This window comes from Primulina huaijiensis, chromosome 5 (assembly GCF_012295235.1).
Source record: "Primulina huaijiensis isolate GDHJ02 chromosome 5, ASM1229523v2, whole genome shotgun sequence".
NCBI classification, from domain to species: domain Eukaryota; kingdom Viridiplantae; phylum Streptophyta; class Magnoliopsida; order Lamiales; family Gesneriaceae; genus Primulina; species Primulina huaijiensis.
In genome coordinates, this window is record NC_133310.1 from 1997213 (window position 1) to 2020512 (window position 23300).

The following is a 23300-nucleotide window of genomic DNA, read 5'->3' on the forward strand; positions in this document are numbered from 1 at the left end:
AGAAAATGCTGATCCATTAGCTTACACAACCGCTCAGAAGTCTAGAAACACAAATAATCATAAATCAAAATATGGCAGAAAATTAATATTTGGGAAAAAATACCATAGCGACTGGTTTCAGTTATCATGGTCAAGATTGTTTTGTTAGAATTGCCTTGAAGTATATATATGAAAACCTAACAAATAAATGAAAATATATGAATCACTATTTTTATCTATTTCAGTAAGGCCCGAGAAACATAGAAAATGACTGTAATTCTTACCGCTCCGCTTTCGTTGCCAACAGCTAAGGTCAAGGTGATAGAAGAAAAGTCCAGTGCTGATATTACTGAACTTGCACCAGAAACTTGAATTCCTTCTAGCTGCTAGTAAAATGTGTTGTTGTTGTTAACAAGTATAATACTGTAAACTTGATCAATGAACTTTCTATCAATATATCAATACATAATGATCATAGATGCTGAACCAATACCATTAAGAAAGCATTGCGCTAACCTTCAATCGTAAAACAGAAACAAGTAACAGAACTGGAGAAGTGGCATCCCATGTTCGAATAGATTCATCTTGATATCCTCCTATATACATCTTCTGAAGCTTATTTGCAGCAGTAGACAGATGACAAGGAAACGCCACCAGTCAGAGACCACCGCGAATCCCTCCCGGTCAACATGTCATCCTCTTGTAGCTTGGCAGGGGAAAACTGTCTAATGGAACAAATAAATGGTCATTTAAACGAAATGAAGAAATAAATTGAATGTACAGCATATGATGGATTTCAGTACCTCTGAAAGTTCACAGAAGAAACTCCTATCTCTACCCATCAAATAAAGCTTTCCCACGGTCATATGTGGTTCCACAGTGGGTATTGCTGAATGATACTGAAATGCATAGACTGAATGATTATGTCCTGTCCCAGGCTTGAAGATAGACAAAGAAGCAAAATCGTAGAAATGCGGTTGTCCTGGATTGGTCAATATAAATAATGAAGTTGAGCTATAGTTGTCAGGTTCATGAGCCTTTGGTGTTATAATTACATCAGCAAATGATCCATGGGGCGTAAGGTCAGCACGCTCCACACACTTCAGTTGTACTAACCCAGCAGACCATTCAATATTGAGGATATGCATTAACAAGAAAGTTTCATAAAAAAGACATTATATGACTGCGAAGCTTCAAAACTCAACAAGTAAACACCGAGATATTAATAATAAATTTCACCCATATAAAAATAAGTTTCTGGCTTTAAGTTGAAGTCAAAACCAGTGTGAGATTATTTTTGAGAAACACTGGCAAACATCTCTATTAGAACCAGTATGAGCTGTGCCGTTATTTTCTTGAACCTCTTCAATTATGTGAGATATTTCATAATCTAAAACAGAACATTGAAAATCTAAAACATGGTGACAATGACTATCCAGTTTAATTTGTGCTTGTTCAGTGCATGTTAAATGCTAGAAAGTACACACATGGAAGAAACTTATCAGCTGAAATCTTGACGACATGTTGATATAAAAATTAGATAATTAAGATGTAATAAAACGAAATGAAGCGTGCAACCATGCTATTGTTGGAACTAATATCAGGCTTATTATTGATATACAATCTCCCACGGTCATCAAATGAATCCAAATTAAGTACAAATGTACAACACCCCTATTGCATTGATATGTGTAACAGCTGCAAGTGAAAAAAAGGGTCAAACTGTGAAACCTCATGACCCATTCTAGCGACAACCCCTCCTAACTTGAAGAAGGAAAAAAAATAAAGCTATAGCATTGCAAACTTAGATTAGCTGGTCGATACCAAGTACCCTTTTACTTTGTATAAAAAGAATAAGCAATTAGGCTCCCAAAAGAAGCCAAATATTGGTACAAATGAACAACATATTGTCAAGGCTTCTTCAGATCCTACGTCTTCACCACCAATATGCAAAAAACAGGCCGATTAAACTGAAGAGAAAACACCGAGAATGCAACAAAGTAAATAAAAAAACGAAACAAAAACAAGAGAAGAAAAATAACCAGTAACCAGTCGAAGCTTTCCAATCCCAAGAAAAGTGAACACCGCGAAGAAGGATCGAAGCCGAAGAAATCGCAAGCAGGTGGAAAAGGTGCAAGCAATGAGAAGAAATGAAGAACTGACCAGTAACCAGTCGAAGCTTTCCAATCCCAAGAAAAGTGAACACCGCGAAGAAGAATCGAAGCCGAAGAAATCGCAAGCAGGTGGAAAAGGTGCAAGCAATGAGAAGAAAAGAAGAACGGAAGAGAAGGTAATGCTACGTCAGTCCCATTTTGATGCCCTTATTGTTGTAGTGGTGGAGAGAGAAGCTTGTTACACGTGTGATGTTGTTTACCGGCAACCGTACCAAAACAGGCCCTTCAAAACTTTTTCGTGCTTTGATATATGTAGACTAGTACATGTACAAGAGATAAACAAATCCACCCAAGGTCCCCATTGAACATTTTTTTCAAACTTCCATTAACTTCTTTAAAAGAAAAGGAACATATAAAAAATTATGCAGTAATCAGATGTTAATTAATTAATACTTCTTCTTGTTCTTGTCCTTGCCACCAGAAAAGATGGAGCCCAAACCGAAGATATTAGCAAGAGGAATATGCAAAACAGGATTAACTTTAATCCCATTGTTCGAGGAATTCTTATTCTTCTTCAATGGCGGTCTCTGGTGATTTGCTGTACATGAAGCAGATTTTGGTTTTTCCCAATGCATATTCGGTGAATACTTGGCAATATTCTGCTTCGGGTTATTTGAAACAGCCGAACGTTTCGCGCTATCCGCTGAGCCCGTCGAATAGCTTCGCGCAAAAACCGGCAGAGAGCAGAACCTTCGCGCGTAGCCGCTGCTGCAGTTCAAACTCGTGCTGCGCTTAAAACTCCAAAAAGATGGCTTGTGGTTCTGCTCCTTGTCTTCTGATTCTGCATCGAGCCTGAATGCTTTGGCGGAAAGACTCTTGTTTTCGGTAACTTCAAGACACTGAAGAGGTGGAGGGGGCGGTCGAAATGGAGGTGGAGGTGGAGGTGGAGGCGGTGGCGGCGCATAGGATGTTCTTGATGGGGATAGTTTTTTCTTGATCTCAGTGGTTATGATTTTTCCGCCGGAGAAAAGCTCATCGGCGGAGGAGGATTCTTGATCGAAGCTTGCACGATAAGCACAAAAATTGAAATCATTATTACTAGACGAGGCCGGACCAGACCCAATGTGCTGTTCGATGGGTACTAGGTCTGTTTGCGGAAGATCATGCGAGAATGAGATCCGAGGACTCTTTCTCCCATTCTGGCTGTCGGGGAAGACTTCGATCGCCATGGCCCTGAAAATATATTTCAAATTCTTGGCAAGACTGTGAATTAAGATGGTTATAATGCCTGTATATTATAACAAACGGTTGGGTCATTTGTGTTTTTTCAGATAAAAAAGAAAGCATTAAAGATTCAAAACCTAACATAATAAGTAAGGGTGGGAAATGGAAAGACTGGAAATTGAAATTCCAACCGACGAACAGGACTGGTTTGCATGCAAGTCTTGATTAGGGGTTCTTGGAAAAATGAGACAATTTAAGGAAAATGTTTTTCCTATCACACACAAGAAATATTCCCCACGACACACATCAATGTCAAATTTGAAACGAGGTCTCGAGTTTAGACTCATTTATGACAACACATTCTTCCCCAACTTCAAAAACAAACAAATAAACAAACAATAATCCAAAGTTAATCGGGACATAAGGTCCACATAACAAAATTGATTCCTCGTGATCAAATTAAAACTAGATCCTGGTGAACAAATTCTTGCATGAAGATATTATCCTCAAGTTAGCATCTAATTAACCCAGATAAACAAGAGATGAGCTTTTTGGAATTTTTCATTCAAAATACAAAAAGTGGATGAATTCTTTCGAGAAAAAAATGGAATAATTCATAATGTTTACTCTATTTTATGAGTCGATAACATATATTGAATGAAACAAAAATAACACAAATTGAAGTGTAAATAATCGTGATTGTTTAGAATATGACTTCTTCTTGTTTATTTCATGGATTGGAAAAAAATGGAAATTGAAAAGTGACGAGAATAGTCTTTTAGAAGGAAAATATATTATTTTGAAGACGATTAAGTGAATTATTTAAGTGGATGCTTTGCAAGAACGATGGCTGCTCCAATTAATTTGACGGTGTTTTACGAAATGGTCACGCTTATACCTTTTATTATCGTCGTATTTATTATATTGAATATAAATTAATTTGTAATTCATATTTTATTATATTAATGAAATTAATTCATGATCTCTTTTGTTCTGTGTATTATGTACGACTCATAAATTTTTTCTGTTGTTATTAAGTAGTCGTTGAGCTACCACTAATAATTATTTTAGGACCTCCAATTCCTATATAGTTTAAAAAACAAATTAAATTTCTTATGGAAGTTTTGTTGACACTTATAATCTGAAATGCATCAAATTACTTACTCGAATTCAAATCATTCAATCTAAATATAACAACAAAATTTCATTAAATATAGAGTGGGTCTCATGTGAGACCGTCTCACGGATCTTAATCTGTGAGACGGGTCAACCTTACCTTAGTACTCTTAGCATAAAAAATAATATTTTTTTATGGATGACCCAAATAAGAGATCCGTCTCACAAATATGACCCGTGAAACCGTCTCACACAAATTTTTGCTGTGAGCGAGAGAGCATGTACACCATATAATATCTATTTATTGTATATGTATAATGTGTGTGTAAAAAACAATTGTATATGCCATGTAAAATGATCATTCTTCAGACAAAAAAAATTGAAAATCTTACTAAGTTACTGCAATTATATTGTTCGATGCAGAATAAATATCACGTAGAGGAAATATAATGATACTTCTCCATGCCTAGATCGAGCCATCGGTTTGTTTTATCTTTGTCAATTTTCCAAATTTTAATATATCATCTCCGGGCCGGGCTAAATAAAAATTCACAAATTTTTATGCTATAAATGATATTATATAAAGATAGGGGAAAAAAACATATTTTACTAAGATATGTAAGATATATATGAGATATACATTTATTAAAATATGTTTTTATTAAATAAAATGAATTTTTTGTAATTTGAGAAAAATGTATTTGGTTGATCAAAAAGTATATCTGGACACCAAATTTAGAAAATACAAGTCTCTCAACTTTAGTAACACGCTGTAGATTAATAGTGTAGATATAATGTACGTATAGGAGAGTATCAAGTATGCCTAGTCGAAAGAAGAACGGATATAAGGCAAGCCCAATCTAACAGCGAGTATAATCAAAGCAAAAATACATAGGCGTGAAGTAGCATATTCTCAAAAGCTCACCCATCTACTACAACATTGACTTCCATGAAGTAACATTCTCTTATAGTTGGCCAAAATAAACCTACATCCTCACTTTCATGTCATCTTATGCTTAGCCCGGAGGCCCACCCCATAGATTACCACTGCACAAATAAGAAAAATAGATTCATAGAAGTGACTGTAGAGCGTACTTTCTCCACAATCTTTCATAAAGTTCAACAAAAGTAATGATAACATCAACGTAAAAATATATGCAAAGTAGCCTAAGCGCTAACTCTCCACAGTCATACGGTTTTCCGACTTTATTTACTCACTCCCTCAGCAAGCTAATCGGATCATGTTTGATCCTTTTTCAGTAATGCACTTGCACATACTACTCTAGGATCTTCAAGCTCCCCAAGTTGATTTTTTTTTCTAACGGGTCTTGTACTTAATGTTGGTCGTCTTTCATTTGAGATGACGTCATCAACAACTCATCAACTTGGAGTTCATATTCTTCCTCTCTGACAACCTCAATTCTATGGGTGTCTCATGCTTCTTCCAATTTGTTCAATATTTGTTGTACATGTACCTTACACATTGATGTTGTAGTTACCTCTTTTCTTTTTTATTTAACTAAATCATCAAGTTCATCGACCAATAATAGTAGGTTTTAGGATTCTTTCCAATACCTAACTTGGAGTTGATATTTGTATGTACACTAGACTCTCTCTTTTACTCTTGCCACGAATTTCGATGGGCCCAAAATCCTCATTGTAGTATCTAGCTTCAACTACACTTGATCTGGCTTGAAAAGGTTGTCTATCGACTTCTACAAATTCCACATCATCCCCTTTCCAAAATAATAGCAGCTGGTGCATCGAGAATGGGATGAGCTAGTTTGCATGGATCCAATCTTTCTAACAATGCTTGGAAGTTGGAAGACGAATTTACTACGAAAAACCCACACAAATATGACATGCTCCTTAAAGTAACATCAGCGGAGAATACTCCAATGATCTTGGTGGTTTTTCCTATAAATGCATCAACATATATGGGAATTAATACTTCTTCAGTTTTGCCCACACTTCCTAACGTGATCACCGTCAAGACATTTTGACCCATTGTCAATTAATTCCCTGGACACTGACTTCCCATTCACGTGGGCTTTGATGTACAATGGTCTTATGTGTTTAGTCATAATGGGTGTAAGCTTCTCGAGTATCACTTGTTTGGGTCTCTTTTGTTTATCCTCTTTGATAATCACTCTTGAATTTCTTTCCATGAGTTTATTTGCATGACATTCATTTTGCGCTGTTTCTTTGGGCATCAACTCCCCACTCTCCTCTTCCACCATTTTAAACTTCTCTAACAGTATCACCACTCATGTGGCTCAATATAATTATGTGAAACTCTCCTACACAAAAGTTGATTGTTTTTCTTCTCCGATCATCATCTTCACTTAATAAATCATCGTCGTCGTCAACTAATTTATCTTTAGTAGCTGATTTGCCAAACTTAGACCTACTCCCCACATGATCCTCAATGAGTGTAATGTCAAGTGTGGGTCTATTTTCTAACTTAGTTGACTCATCTTTTCTTGGAGCATTTCTTTCTCTTAACAACCTTCTTTTTTTGGCTCCTATTAAGTGGCGGGAACTTTTTTGTGTTAAACCACTCTCCACGACTCATTAAATTTTTTTTCTGGCAGGAAGAACAAACCTAGTGTTTTCCCCCTGTCCTCGACAATCTTTCTTACCGGAACATATCGATTTCTATCACGATCAACTAAGTTTCTCCTGATTTCTATACTTCGTGATTCAACTCCATATATGTTTCTCTTGTCCAAGTATTTTGGAGCTGATGTTGAGATGACTCTCCTCTGAACCACTGATCTTCATGCACTGGTCTCTCGAGGAAATGTTGGTTCCTCGGCCTGGAGGCCGCATATCCACCAACATTTCTGTAGAATCGCTGCTGAACTGGTCTTGACTAATCACCATTATATTTTCCAGTAGCTTCAAATATTTGGCCTTTTGGAATCCAACATTTCTTAATCCTTCTATCTGTGACTTCAAGGGTTTGGCCTCTTTTCTCGTCAAGAAGATCTTTTAAATCTGTCATGTTCACATTGATAGAAGCTGCTGGGGGAAATGAATCATCATCCACTACTATGGACTCTTGTTTGTCATTAAACTTCAAGACTCTTTTGTTAATTCTGTCAAGCAAAATATTCTTGAAAGCCCAATAAGACTTAGTAACATGATTATATGAGTTGTGATACTTACAATATTCTCGATTTTTCAGCTCTTTTTTGGATGGCACTATGTGATGTGGTGAGAAAGTGACAAATTTCTCCTTTATCAGAAAATCAAAAACCTCATCAGTCTTCAATACATCAGATGTGTATTGCATATATTTGGGGAGTTGAGGGCTAATCTTCTTATCTGGTTCTGCCAGTTTTTTTTTAGCAAAGAAATGGTACATGAACCACTTGATAGGATCTCAACCAGCACGACGTCCTCTACTTCTTGATAATAGGACCCCATAGTTGTTTTATTTTTGTATGACTCTTCCCTCAACAATTCCTCATACTCAGCAAATTTCGTAGCCAGATCGAAGAAATCTCTGAACTTCATGCCTTTGAATATCTTCCTCAATTCAATATCTAGATCTTTTATGTCATTTTCACGAATACGGTCTCATATAAGAACACATTGCACATATTCTTCATCTCTTTAACATTTCGATAAATGACTCCACAAATTCCCTTTTTCTTGTGAGTGATCCTGGACAAATCGGCAATACATACCCCTAGTTCTATTCTATAGTACTTGGTGTGAAATTGTCTTTTCATCTCTTGTCAATTCGTCACTGAATTTCTGAGGAGCAAGGTATACCAAGTAACTTCGCCACGTTAAAGAATTTGGAAATAATCGAAACCTTAAGTTATTGAAGTTCTCCAAGTTGGCTAGCTCCCCACACTCGATAATACATCAGACTATGTTTTCTATGCTGGACTGGACGTCCGCCCAGAGAATAGGCTGAAGTAATGAACCCTATAACCCCTAAGATTCAAGTTACTCACATTCTACATATTTTCTAGGTGGCCTATCTGCTTCAAGACCGGCCCATATAGCTCTTGAACAGTTACCCTCACCATTTCTGGATCAATTACGTAGATGTTCCGAGCTGAGAGTGGGTGATGATAATAATTTAACCCCCGGGTTTTGAAACCTGCATTGAAACCAACATTACCTCCTGGGAAGCCCCCATCCACTCTTTGATAATCAATGTGTGACATGTCATCATAAGCTCCTGGTTGGTATAGAGGGTTTGCCACGTTGTACGCTTGATTAAAAGGTTGTTTTGAGCTCCCCACTCCATGAACACACGGATATGACTGAGCCCTCCCCCCTAAGGTCTCTTCTCTCTTGAGTGGTAGTGTATACCTCCTCTCTCGCTGATTTAGGAGAGTGAAATATGGGTAGCAAGAATTACTCACTCTTGAGTTTCCTACTCCCTAGTCAAATTCATGGAATTTACAAAATATTGACATAAAATAAAGAACATTGTTGAAATCTGAAAGAAAATGACTTAAACTACTTAAATTTTGAATGAAAAACTATGAAAACGCTTGACTAAGCCTATAAAAATTCTGAATGGACTTGCTAGAATTGTGCGAGATAATGTATGTGTGTTTTTCTGCTACTTTTTTCTCTATTTGTTCACACTTGAGACGGTTTCTCTAACTCTCAGCTGCTCAACTCCCCACTTTTTTCATTGTCCACTATCTGTTCAACTTCTGCCACCAGTCGTGAATTCCTCTCAAGATCTTATTGCTTCGATGTTATATGTTTATTCAAATACACCGATGTTCTGTTAAATTTAAAATATTGAGCTTGGACAATTTATTGAGCCCAATTTAGTTTTTGGTGCAAACAATATTTATTAAGTTTTCTCATAATAGACCCAAAAGATTGTGCTAGTCCCTTATTATTTTTTACAAATACGATATGACCTTATTTAAATATAAATTAATTATANCTCTGCTAAGAGAGTGGTCGAAACATAATATTTAAATAGTTATTTGATTTAAAATATTATAGCTACACAGACAAGTTCAAAGTATTCATCAGCACTCCAACGGAGAACATGGGATTTTCGCATTTATTATTTTCTGCCTGACTGTCATCTTCGAACATAATGAAGGCTAAATGAATTTCTCCATTTGCATGTATTAGAGTAATCAATTTCACGTCGCTTTTCTGCTATACAAAGGCCGGTCGAAAAAAAGAAGGATCGGGTGCCTCTTAAAACACGCTTTTGCTTTATAATTCACATATTCTCCAAAACGACTTCGAAATTATTCGGCGTCAACCTTTGGAATTGTCCCAACTTGATATAATCGCATTTCATACTTGTGCGTATGTTTGTAAAAAGAAAATTAAAAAAGACGCAGATTTTACTTATTATTTGTCGTGAAACACCGGCTGTCAGACATCTCTCTTGTTCACAGAGGTTTATGTATCAATTTAATCGATAATTCGGATAAAAAGGAATATTATATATATCCCGATGAAAATGAGAGATTGGGAGTTGAAAATGAGAGTTGCAAATATTGAAAATTAGTATGTGATTGTGTATGTAATGATATATTTATTTTTAGATTATTTACAAAGAAATTCTATAAACAGATCTCTCAATTTGTGAAGAAAAACACAATTGAGTGGAATTTTTTTTTATAAAAATGTGTAGTTTAATATATTTTGTGAGTTTCAAATTTTTATTTTTTACAGTAAATTTTTACTTTTAACAACATAATCTAGTTAGCTATTTATTTTTTATTATGATATCAAAATCAAAGTAAATAACGACTTTATGGCACCTAACTTTGAAGGTTCGATTTACGCTTGGAAAAGTATATGATAGTGCGCTGCATATATAAAAATAAATGCTACCTTGCCACATACTATTTAATATAGAATCCATGGTATAATATCAACTATATTATAAAATCATGCATTATTTACAATCAAACGTAAAATTTCTAGTAAATAAGGCACACCATGTGCCTGATTTTTAGAAAATTATTGATTTTATATATAGTAGCGTTTACTTTATGTACAAGAATATATTTTTTTTGAGACTTTTTAATTGGTGTCTAAGTTGATAGAGTAAATGAATATTTGACTAATGATCAAGAGTTCGATTCTTATTACTAACATTTTCTCGGACGAGATTGTCACACAAAACTTACTCAATATAAATTACGTGCTCACATAATTTGTATATTATTGCATTAGTTCAAGAGTTTAATCTTTGAACAAAAAAATCAAAAAACATAATAGTAAGTTACTATTTTTGTGGAAATAAAACACTAACATCATTATATCAATTGTTTTATATAAATTTTGAAAAATACAAATATATTTTTTATTTTTAAAAAGTATCTAATTAATTGATCTTGATTTTTTTTAGGGAAAATTCAACGTTAACGAAATTCTTGAGCCGTCAACTGTCTCTCTCGGTACTATTCCCTCTCGATCATTTCTTCAAAAACCAGACTCCTCCTTTTCCACCAATGAACTCTATCTTCTTCCTCCTCCGCTATTTCCCCAGATTTCCATTTCCTTTCTGTGAGTAAACCTTTGCTTTCCTTTCATTTCCATGGGTACTGAGAATCAAGGGATCGTTAGGCTCAAGTGCTGTGTGAAGAACTACGATTGGGGAAGAGTTGGGAAAGAATCCAGCGTAGCGTGGTTGCACGCGAAGAATGGTGGGGAAGTGGTCCGGGATGATGATCCCTATGCCGAGTTCTGGATGGGGAGCCACGACTCCGGCCCTTCTTACGTCGTCGTGCCGGTGGCTAACGGTGGTTCCGGGGACTTGGTGAGTTTGAAGGAGTGGATTGAGCGGAACCCGGCTGTGCTTGGAGACGAAGTGTTGAGAAAATGGGGTCCCGATCTCCCTTTTCTCTTCAAGGTAATCGAGAAATTTTCCAACTTTTATTCTGATAACTAGATGTTTGGGAGTACTATTCTGTGTACGTGTCGAGATTCAGTTGAAGATTCTGATTGAGTGATTTCTATGTGTCCCGTTTCAAACGATTGTGCGGAGGTTTTAATAAATTGAGGGGCATGAAGTTCCTGTTTTTGGAGGGAAATCGTCAACCAACTAGCGCTTAACAAGTTGTAATGATTTTGAAATGAAAAAAATTCTACGCGATATACTTGATGGGCAATCGAAGATTCTTGCTTTAGTTTGCTAAATTAAGTGATGTTTTTGAAGGATTTGTCCATGTTTTTAGGTACTTTCTGTAGCAAAAGCACTGTCAATACAGGCTCATCCAGACAAGGATTTGGCTGCAATCCTGCATAAGCAACAGCCAGGAGTGTACAAAGATGATAATCACAAACCTGAGATGGCTTTGGCTGTTACTCACTTTGAGGCTTTGTGTGGGTTTGTTGGGATTGAGGTAGTGTGATTATCTCAAATTGTTAGTTCTTGGAATGTTTTTATGGTTGACCGAAAATCCAGTAAGTACTGTTCCGGAAATGTGTCCGAACTGTGCGCAGGTATTCTGCAATTGATCGACTAGTTTGATGATTGACAACTTCTACATAATTTATGTTAGAAAAATTGCTAACTACAATAGCGTAGAAACGAATTTATAGAGATAAAGCAATAATCGAAACAAGTGTGATGTTTACAGTATGACTATCGTGTAAAAGAAAGCAAAACCAAACCGAGGCTTGTAGCATGTACAGTTTCCTTAAAACAGATTCGTCCCCTCCTGTATGTGCTTCGAGGATCGTCTTGGACGTCTGTTTCCCAGGATACAACGGAACAACCAGCAGTGACTTAGCACGAGACACTACTACGGCGAACTGAAAACGTACCTTTACTTTATCACCGAGATTTAACGGAGGCCAAATGGAAAGCTAACAATATGAAACGCAAGAGAATGCTTGAAAGAGAAAAGATTTCATGTATTTGAAATGAGGAAATGAACCCCACTATTTATAAGTTCCAAAATGCACACCAAGAGTCATGCAAGATTAATTAACTCAATTAATCTTCCCATTAACTCAAGAATATGAAGAGCCAAAACTCTTCAACTAACTCAAGAATGTGGAAAGTCAAAAAACACTCCACAATAATGAGCCATAACCAACTCGAGAATGTGGAGAGCCAAAAGGCACTCCCACATTCATGAGATATAATTTTTATTCAAATTTCCAACAATCCCCCACATGAATGAAAATTGATACAAATCTTGGTGACAAAGTTCTACAGTTGAATCCTGCATAGGATAGGTAGGTGTTACCCTTTGAACCTTCCCTTATGAAATATATTTGCTTTACTAGCTGACCAGTAGACATGTTGTCCTTGAACTGTTCTGCCGTTTATGTAAATTAAGATATACTTCACACAAGACTCTCCATGATACTATTCAGTTCTCATGATCGTGTTCGTTTTGGCCATGAACACACTCCTGGTTCTACAAGAGGGTCTAGAATTGAGCCCTGCAATTCCTTCGAAGCGGCCCCACTTCTCTCTCACATAGGTGATTCTATATTTCTTCTTATCAGAATCATTAAAAGCCGTAAGCTTATCCTTAACATTCACCGTTTTATAATAGGAACGGACTAGGGATAACCCCCACAGTGATCTACCAAATCAGTGCGATTAGGTTTTCCCATTGAACCTAGTTCTTGGGATCTCCAGTCAGCGTAGGTTGGGTTTTCCTTCACACCCATTTATTCTATAGGCTTGAGCCCCATTCCCCTTGACATTTTCGCAACTAACTCTCTGTTTAACCCTTTTGTTAGCGGATCCGCTATATTATCCTTTGACTTTACATAGTCAACAGATATAACTTCAGTTGAGAGTAGTTGTCTAATGGTATTATGTCTACGACGTATATGCCTAGACTTTCCATTATACATATTATTTTGTGCCCTTCCAATCGCAGATTGGCTATCACAATGTATGCTTATAGCCGGCACAGGTTTTTCCCATCCTGGAACATCTTCTAAAAAGTGACACAGCCATTCAGCCTCTTCACCACACTTGTCAAGAGCTATAAACTCAGATTCCATCGTGGATCTGGCTATTACAGTTTGTATAGAAGATTTCCACGCAATTGCTGCACCTCCTAAAGTGAATACAAATCCACTTGTAGATTTTGAGTCTTTCATATCAGATATCCAATTTGCATCACTGTATCCTTCAATAACAGCAGGATATCTGGTATAGTGCAGCCCATGATCGCGAGTGTACCTTAAGTATCTTAGCAATCTGATAATTGCTTTCCAGTGTTCAATTCCTGGATTACTCGTGAATCTACTCAATTTGCTTACTGCATAAGCTATGTCTGGTCTTGTACAACTCATTAAGTACATCAGACTTCCAATGACTCGAGAGTATTCTAATTGAGACATAGTCTTACTTTGATTCTTTGATAGATGCTGACTGGTGTCTATCGGGGTTCTAGCCAATGCAGAGTCATCATTATTGAATTTCTCAAGTATTTTGTCAACATAATGTGACTGACTTAGTACTAGCCCTTCTGATGTTCTATGAATTTTAATTCCAAGGATTACGTCGGCTAAGCCCAAATCTTTCATGTCAAATCTTGAGTTCAATAACCTCTTTGTGGATTTAATCATCTTATCATTACTACCAATGATAAGTATGTCACTCACGTAAAGACATAAAATGACATATCCAACTTCAGTGTTCTTTATGTATACACATTTGTCACATTCACTGAATTTAAATCCACTTTCTATCATGGCTTTATCAAATTTTTCGTGTCATTGCTTTGGTGCTTGTTTTAAGCCATACAGAGACTTCACCAATTTACATACCTTATTTTCTTGCCCAATCGCAGAAAATCCCTCAGGTTGTTCCATGTAAATTTCCGCTACTAAATCTCCATTTAGAAAAGCTGTCTTTATGTCCATTTGGTGTACTTCAAGATTCTGTAAGGCGGCAATCGCAAGTATCACACGAATAGAGGTTATTCTCGATACAGGAGAATATGTGTCAAAGTAATCAAGCCCTTCACGTTGATGGTAACCTTTAATTACCAATCTAGCTTTATACTTATCTATGGTTCCATCTGATTTCATTTTCCTTTTGAAAACCCATTTACAGCCTAGCGGTTTGCTTCCCGGAGGAAGATTTACTAATTCACACGTATGGTTTTGTAAAATGGATTCCATTTCGGAATTGATAGCCTCTTTCCATAGAGGGCCCTCAGATGAACTTATTGCTTCCTTGAAGCTTCGAGGTTCACTTTCCATCATGAAAGTGATGAAATCCGGACCAAAGGATTTCTCAGTCCTAGCTCTCTTACTACGTTTAGGTTCAATATCTTGATCAAGCTCTTGTTCTTTATCAATTGTCTCGTACAATCTTTTGGATGAACTTGGTTCTTCCTTAGATTTATATGGAAACATGTGTTCAAAGAACGAAGCATTTCTTGATTCCATTATCGTATTCTTGTGAATATCAGGTATTTGAGATTCATGTACAAGCAAACGATACGCACTACTGTTTTGAGCATATCCAATGAAAATGCAATCCACAGTTTTTGGTCCTATCTTTACTTTCTTTGATGTGGGTACTGCTACCTTGGTAAGACACCCCCACACTCGCAAGTATTGGTAGGAAGGACTTCTAACTTTCCATAACTCATATGGACTTTTATCTTGCTTCTTTCGGGGCACCTTATTTAAAAGGTAATTTGCTGTTAAAACAACTTCTCGCCACATGTTCTGTGGTAAACCAGAACTTAATAACAACGCATTCATAATTTCTTTCAAGGTGCGATTCTTTCTCTCTGCAATGCCATTTTGCTGAGGAGAATAAGGTGCAGTTTTTTCGTCTTTGATACCGTGTTGAGCACGAAACTCAGCAAATGGTGATTCATATTCACCTCCACGATCACTTCTTAGCACCTTAATTTTCTTGCTAAGTTGGTTTTCAACTTCACTCTTATATTGGACAAATTTGTCAATAGCTTCATCCTTACTTTTGAGGAGATACACATAACAAAATTGTGTGCTATCGTCAACAAAAGTAATGAAGTATTTATTTACACCACGAGTTTGTACACTTTTTAAATCACATATATCACTGTGAATTATATCAAGTGATTCACTATTTCTTTCAATAGTTCGAAAAGATGATCTCGTTAGTTTTGCCTCAACACAAGTTTCACATTGTGTTGTTTATCAATTTGGAATGCAGGAATGCTTTTCATGTTAATTAATCTACGAATTGTATCATAATTAACGTGTCCAAGTCTACCATGCCATAAACAAGAAGACTCAAGCAAGTAAGCAAAAGTATTAACTTTATTCATCACGGGCTTAATAGCCATTACATTTAGTTTGAACAAACCATTACAAACATAACCTTTGCCAACAAACATTCCATTCTTTGACAAAACCACCTTATCTGACTCGAAGACAATGCGGAAACCATGCTTGTTAAGAAGCGACCCGGATTAGAACCCACCAGATTAACCTCTGATATTACAGCACAGAGATTCATGTTCGAAACCTCATGAGCAATGTTCTCTACCACATTCGCCTCTCGGTTTCTCTTCGGCTTCTTACACTCAGATGCCTTGTGACCCATACCATCACAATTGTAGCATTTTCCGGAGAATTTTTTCTTCGAAATGCCTCCCTTGGGTCCCATGTTCAACCTTTTGTTGGAAGAGGAAAATGTTCTCTTTTTCGAGCTTTGACCATGCTCGACAACATTTGCCTTAGCAGCAATAGGAGAAAACAATCGTCTTTCCGAGCTCTTATTGTCTTCCTCGATACGAAGTCGAACAATGAGCTCTTCAACATTCATCTCCTTTCGCTTGTGCTTCAAGTAATTTTTGAAATCCTTCCAAGCTGGTGGTAGCTTCTCAACAATAGCGGCCACTTGGAATGATTCGCTCAAAGTCATCCCCTCACCGTGAATCTCGTGAAGAATCACTTGGAGTTCTTGAACTTGGCTGATAACCGGCTTTGAATCCACCATTTTAAAGTCCAAAAAACGACCAACAAGAAATTTCTTGGCCCCGGCATCCTCGGTTTTGTACTTTCTGTCAAGAGATTCCCACAGTTCTTTAGCCGTTTTCTTTTCGCAAAACACGTTGTAGAGCGAATCGGCCAATCCGTTTAGTACATAGTTTCGGCATAAGAAATCAGAATGATTCCATGCCTCAACCGCACTAACAGATTCAACATCTCCCTCACCCTCGTTGAGTTTAGGAGCCTCCTCAGTAAGGAATCTTGCCAGGTTCAGCATCGTCAAGTAAAACAGCATCTTCTGCTGCCACCTTTTGAAGTCCACACCAATGAACTTCTCAGGTTTTTCACCGTGACTGGCTGGAACAGCAACCGCAGCAGCACGTGGGGTACCATGAGGGACAACTTGAGGAGGGACAACATGACCAGTTTCCCTTTGCACACTGGTTTCAGTAGCCATATCTGAACCAACACGTAATGAGTAATCTGTTTTAAGATTGTTAGAAAAATTGCTAACTACAATAGCGTAGAAACGAATTTGTAGAGATAAAGCAATAATCGAAACAAGTGTGATGTTTACAGTATGACTATCGTGTAAAAAAAAGCAAAACCAAATCGAGGCCTGTAGTATGTACAGTTTCCTTAAAACAGATTCGTCCCCTCCTGTATGTGCTTCGAGGATCGTCTTTGACGTCTGTTTCCCAGGATACAACGGAACAACCAGCAGTGACTTAGCACGAGACACTACTACGACGAACTGAAAACGTACCTTTACTTTATCACCGAAATTTAACGGAGGCCAAATGGAAACCTAACAATATGAAATGCAAGAGAATGCTTGAAAGATAAAAGATTTTCATGTATTTGAAATGAGGAAATGAACCCCACTATTTATAAGTTCCAAAATGCACACGAAGAGTCATGCAAGATTAATTAACTCAATTAATCTTCCCATTAACTCAAGAATATGAAGAGTCAAAACTCTTCAACTAACTCAAGAATGTGGAAAGTCAAAAGACACTCTACAATAATGAGCCATAACCAACTCGAGAATGTGGAGAGCCAAAAGGCACTCCCACATTCATGAGATATAATTTTCCTTCAAATTTCCAACAATTTATTGGTGTAGATAAAAAATGTGGAATGTATCTCATCCTCCTTTATAGCTTTAGAGTTCGTGTTTATTCGTTTTGAACTATATAGGTAAGAATGGTCATCGTCATGTTGGTATTGAAGTTACTGAATTTTCGAGGACAATTCAGAAAATTAACTATTTAATTGAGATGATTCATCTACAAAATGTTCAAGCATAGGTTCACATATCCTATCAGATTTGAAAGTTCTGATTTTTTATGTGGATGATTTGCTCATGCAATTAGGAACTTAAGCGTGTCCTTCACGATGTCCCTGAGATTGTTGAGGTAGTTGGCAGTCCGTGTGCAAATCAAGTGTTACATATGAGTAAACAAGATGGTGAGAAGAAATGGAAAGGGGTCTTGCAAACCTTATTTACCGAGCTCATGTCGGTTAACAAGGCAGTGATATCTGATGTTATCTCCAAGTTGATAAGTCGACTTACCAGAAAGCGTGAGGTATCATGGAATCTCATTTTTAATGTTTTTCACTCGATATGTTCTTTTGCAATGCTTTTGTTTGTAATTATGAAGGGTGATTTCAATGTTCAGCCCACTTAATCTGGTTATTCTCATACTTCATCCTTAATTGCGAAACCAGCCTGTGGCTAGTACCTTGCTTTGAATCTTTTTAAAGAACTTTTTGAATGATTTGGAAATAATTCTTGCACCTCTCGAAAGATTCCTGTGTTCTGGGAAATTTAGTTATCCGGAGAAGCATGCAATGTGATAACAAAGTCACAATTTTGCCTAGAAATTACATATTCACCTCATTTTGCAATATTTTTGTCATAGAAATTGCTTTCACCAGCATTTCTCATAGGTGACAGAGCTGACAGATAAGGAGCAATTGGTTTTAAAGCTTGAGAATCAATATCCAGGAGATATTGGCGTCTTAGCAGCCTTCTTGTTAAATTATGTGAAACTTAATCCAGGTGAAGCCCTATACCTGGGAGCAAATGAGCCTCATGCCTATATATATGGTGAATGTGTCGAGTGCATGGCAACGTCTGACAACGTTGTACGTGCTGGTCTTACACCAAAGCACCGGGATGTCCAAACTCTCTGTTCTATGCTCACATACAAACCGGTAAATATGCTATTACTGTTGAATGACAATCAACTCTTTTTGTTGTTCCTGATTTATCTTGTAATACTTGTACCAAGGAAATTTATGTGGTATACATAGCTCATACAAATTCAAGTAACCCTGCTTTTCTTGAAGGGTTTTCCAACAATCCTATCTGGGATTGTTTCAAATTCTTTTACAAGGAAATACATTCCACCATTTGATGAATTCGAGGTGGATCAGTGCATTCTCCCAAAAGAAACATCGACAGTTTTCTCTGCAGTTCCTGGCGTATCAATTTGTGTGGTGATGGCTGGTGTTGGAACATTGTGCACGGCATCATCTGAAGAGTGCATTACTGAAGGTGATGTGTTGTTTGTACCCGCGAACACAGAGATCACTGCTGCCTCTACATCAGGTATGAATCTGTATCGTGCAGGAATAAACAGCCAGTTTTTCGAGCCATCGGAGTTTGCTGCTTCAAAGTAGGGAGTTTTTTTTCTTCTTTTCCCTTCATTTTAGGTATCTAATATTAGTATACTCGGCATAGTTGTACACGGCTATATATATATATTCAGAAATGTATTAACTACGTATGGATGAGAGCCCTGGTGTTCTGCCATATACCACATTTTATTGTGAACTCTTCTAAATAAGTATGATCGACTTTGTAAGGTTTAGTTTCCTACAACTTGGTTTCATGCAGTTCACAAGACGGCTAAGATCACGTCTGAAAATGTTATTTGACGTTGTTTAAGCTACTTATCCAAACGAGTCAAGTCGAGTTCAGGCAGATCTTTCAAAATTGTTCATATCCGTCTCGCTGAACTCAATTATAGCATGACAGAATCAGATTAGATTTCATATATTATCGGACTAAAATTGAATCATGTTTTGAGACGATATAAAGTTATATATATAAGGTTAAATTGATTGACATTTAATTACTACAGACTGCTTGATGGCCTTAGGCCAGATTAGAGCTTCATCCATCGTTTGGTGGAATATTGTTTTAACCAGCATCAAATCTTCGCGCCGTCACAATTTATTGTTTTCATAGGAAAATTTGTCACAGGTAGTAATTTATCAATTCCCACTTACAAATAAAATAACTCACCCACCCTCTATTTCTACATCAAATTAAATGTTCTATCTTTTTTATTTTATTTTTTGAATACGAATGCCGAATAGAGAGGATAAGTGTCAGTCTTACAAGCAATGTTCTGAAAATACAATGAATGAAGCACGGATTAAGCGCCATAAAACGTGAAATGTAGAGAAAAAAACTTCGATTCAGACAAAAGCGTGAAAAAATATATCAATCCAAGGTCAACAACATCGAACACAAGAAAAATGTGATTATGTATGAGCTTTTCAGATGTTAAATTTTATTTTTTCCAAAAAAAAAAAACTTTTAAATTTAAATTTCGTTTATATAAATTTTTAAATGAATAAGCTCTGAAGTAACCGAAATATTCTTTAATAATTACCTCATATGATAAAAAAAAAACTCTAAGATTTATACATTATTTTTAAATTTTTAATACTAGTGTGCGTTTTTTAATATATTGATTAACTTGATATAATTATAATTATAGTAAAAACAGAGAACAAATTTTTATGTAGAATTGATTCGATTGACTAAAAATGAAAAATCATGCTCATAAAAAAGAAGCAAGAAAACTCGATCTTAACCGATCATAAAAAAGCCCGAGCTCGGATATTATTGAAATCAAACCTAGTTCAATCCCAAGTTGGAGGACATGGTTTAAGAATTTTGATAAAAGAGGCCAGATTAGAAATATCTACTTACCAACAAAAAAAACAGCCCAAGAGTAACATTTGGCTCTGCTATTTCGATCATTTTCCCTAGCGATGGATAACGGCGATGATACTACTCTAGAAACATGCCGACGTTTAAGTTGACATTTGCAATCCACTCGTAATCAACCAGCGAACCAAAATATAGTAGCTTTATACATCACCAAGATGGCACTGAAATTATCTGATTAAATAGACTGGGAAAATTACCATAACAGCTACAACGCAACAACCAATTGAATTTCCAAAGAACCTTTTGTAACTGATTGAAAAGTAGTTCTCAACTCGGTTCTGCAAAAATGACAGGGTAAGCAAAAATATAAAAACAGCATGTTTTCAAGCCTCTGTTATTGGAAACTCAAAGACAACGTCTTTCCCTGAGAGCTTCCTGTAGACTCCAGCAAAAGTCTCTAGCTTAGTCTCGGTATCATTCTTGGCTTTAGGATCCAAGAAGACCTGTAGTTAGCAGAAAGATAAAAACATCGTCAATCGGAATGCCAGCGAAAAATTGAAAAACAGAAGAAGAAATGAAAATAAATCACCTTCATTATCTTAGAACCATCAAGCCTGTATCTCGTGCGCTTCCCCACAATCTCAGCAGGATAAACTATGTCCTCGAGAATGGCTTCATGCACACTAGTAAGAGTGCGGGTACGAGGCCTTTGAACGGCAGAACCCTTCTTAGGTGGGCGCGAAATCCTTCTCGTAGCAATAAGGACAACTTCCTGAGAAAGTGAGACTAATCAAGTGGCCGAATGCAAACATTTGTCAAGTAAATATTTCATTGTTCCAATACGAAATAGTTTATGAGGTTAAGCTAATTAAAAACTCCAATATTATTTAAAGCTATAAAATTGGAAAGACAATAATACATGTATACTTTGATAATTACATAGTACATACTAAAATGTTATGATGGTACATTTATAATTTGAATCTCTCAGCATAATAATTTTTTGCAGTTTTTTTCCTGAATATAGAAAACTCGTCGAACTAATGAATAAACTTATGTTGGATTATGCAGCAAACAGTTTGTTTATATCAATCTTACCTTTCCACTAAATTTCTTCTCAAGTTCTCTCACTAATCTGGGTTGAATCTTGCGGAAAGCTTTCCTCAATCTGAAAGGAACATGAATAACTACCGCCTTCTTGCCTCCAGAAACATCAATTTGCCTGTAAAACATAAACGAATTGGATTATAACATACTTCACAAAAGGAGTCGGTCATATGCTCAGGAGTAGTGCAAAGTTAAGGCAAACACACAGCCAAGTAGAACCTACAATGCGGAGTTGATGTAAAGATCTTTCAAGTCACTTTTAATCTCTTGGTTTGTGTTTTCCAAATCAAAGAGAGCCTGTATATATGCAACAAAACGCATAACATGATGAGGCATATCTTCAATAAGGACAAAAAAACAGAAAGCAAGAGTGGGAAGGGACCTGGGCAACATTCTCCTCAAATTCAGTGGGCTCAGCATTTTTGTCCTTGTGAATCTTTTGCGCGGCAGTGAACATCTTGATAAAACCTTTATGCCGATAAAGGAAGCCTCCCCACTATTTCTGAGTTTCAAGAAAAAAAATTGGATAAATTCCCAAGAATTTTGAACTTTTTCTTAATTAAGGGCAGATGCTATTCAGAAACTCAAGTAAATTTCTCAAAACATGGTTCGGGCAACAAGTCTCTGAGCAGTCGAATAGAAAAAATACTGCATAATGTTAATCCAACCATTAATACAATTTAAGTAAACGATTTCTTCATTCCAAAAAAATATATCATCACGAATATTCTAAAAATCAAACAATGACAGCCATTTGCCACAGCTCAAAATCAACAACATAACCAAATGCAAAACATTAATGCACAAGAATGTAAATTGCACAGATAAAAGCAAGTTCTATCAAAACTCACCAAACAGATTAATAACAAATGAATACTCAGCCATTTCTATGCAAAATAACGAAAAAAATACCAATTTTTCAGAAATTGGCACACAACCAGTTTGACAAAATTAATCCCCGTATATTTCGGAGGAAATTGATGGGATGAAGATCAATTTCACTGACGAGGCGTACCTTGAGACGGTAGAGGGCACAAACAAGAGGAACCCTAGATTCGGCGCTGAAGATTTACAAACAGTTGTATAGTTGGGGGGGGGGGGTTAATTCATGTACCTTGAAAACCCTAGGTATTGAACGGCTGGGATTGAGCGCAGAGTGATCTAAATTTCCAAATATTAATTCAGTATTTTTTCAAATATCAAACCAAAATTAAAATTTAATATCTTAAAAAATTATGAAACGAAATTTTTATTATGAAAATACTTAAATATCTTAAAAAATTATGAAACGAAATTTTTATATTGAAAATACTTACACACAATAACTCTTATCAAATTATCTCACAAGACAATTTTACGACACGAATCTCTAACCTGACATAGTAGATGAAAAATATTATTTTTTTTGTTCAGAGTATTAATTTTAATTATAAATATAGATCGAATAATTCCGTCTCACGCATATAGAATTGTTACACTTCAATAAGATACTTAATCTCTATAATATTATTATGCAACAACTTTCAAATTTTTTATACATGTATGTTTTTTAGTATATAAAATTGTTCTTTTTCGTGATTCTATATAATGTTTAATGTTGAAAAATACATATTACATTCGATGTATTAAAATATAAAATTATTTTATTTTTTATTTAAATTTAACTGTAAGCAATATTATTCAAATTTATTTCAATACAAATCATTACTAAAAAATTATTACAAAACCCTATGATTTTTAAAAATAGTTGAAATCGTGTTACTTAAATAATCATAGGAATTAATTAAAAACTATATATGGATAACTTAATATAATATCATGATTTGCAAACACACAAATTTTGTAAGACGTCTCATAGG

At 36.0% G+C, this 23300-nt stretch overlaps 3 protein-coding genes and 1 long non-coding RNA gene across 6 annotated transcripts; 1 reads left to right on the forward strand and 3 right to left on the reverse strand.

Moving 5' to 3' along the window:
• Nucleotides 1–7: 7 nt before the first annotated feature.
• LOC140976628 (uncharacterized) lies at nt 8–1121 on the reverse strand. Of its 2 annotated transcripts, XR_012175247.1 has the most exons (4): nt 783–1121; nt 496–704; nt 264–362; nt 8–176 (listed from the first exon to the last, which is right to left on the reverse strand). It is a non-coding gene; the product is annotated as an uncharacterized lncRNA (long non-coding RNA). The 2 variants fall into 2 exon arrangements; XR_012175246.1 differs by having other exon boundaries at nt 8–362.
• Nucleotides 1122–2428: 1307 nt separating this feature from the next.
• Nucleotides 2429–3621, reverse strand: LOC140976627 (uncharacterized). Its single transcript, XM_073440872.1, has one exon. It carries the CDS (start codon nt 3320–3322, stop codon nt 2540–2542), a length of 783 nt encoding a protein of 260 aa, XP_073296973.1. The 5' UTR covers nt 3323–3621; the 3' UTR covers nt 2429–2539.
• A 7194-nt stretch (nt 3622–10815) lies between these two features.
• LOC140976253 (mannose-6-phosphate isomerase 2-like) lies at nt 10816–19072 on the forward strand. The gene is made up of 5 exons (XM_073440259.1): nt 10816–11301; nt 11627–11794; nt 17738–17950; nt 18315–18581; nt 18717–19072. The coding sequence occupies exons 1-5, from the start codon at nt 10987–10989 to the stop codon at nt 19047–19049; spliced, it is 1296 nt and encodes a 431-aa protein (XP_073296360.1). The 5' UTR covers nt 10816–10986; the 3' UTR covers nt 19050–19072.
• A 1443-nt stretch (nt 19073–20515) lies between these two features.
• On the reverse strand, nt 20516–22532 carry LOC140976254 (small ribosomal subunit protein eS7-like). Of its 2 annotated transcripts, none has more exons than XM_073440261.1 (6): nt 22457–22532; nt 21824–21909; nt 21665–21738; nt 21433–21556; nt 20924–21106; nt 20516–20837 (listed from the first exon to the last, which is right to left on the reverse strand). In XM_073440261.1, exons 2-6 carry the CDS (start codon nt 21896–21898, stop codon nt 20718–20720), a joined length of 576 nt encoding a protein of 191 aa, XP_073296362.1. In that variant the 5' UTR covers nt 21899–21909; nt 22457–22532; the 3' UTR covers nt 20516–20717. The 2 variants fall into 2 exon arrangements, with proteins under 2 accessions (XP_073296362.1, XP_073296361.1); XM_073440260.1 differs by having other exon boundaries at nt 21824–21943.
• Nucleotides 22533–23300: the final 768 nt, after the last annotated feature.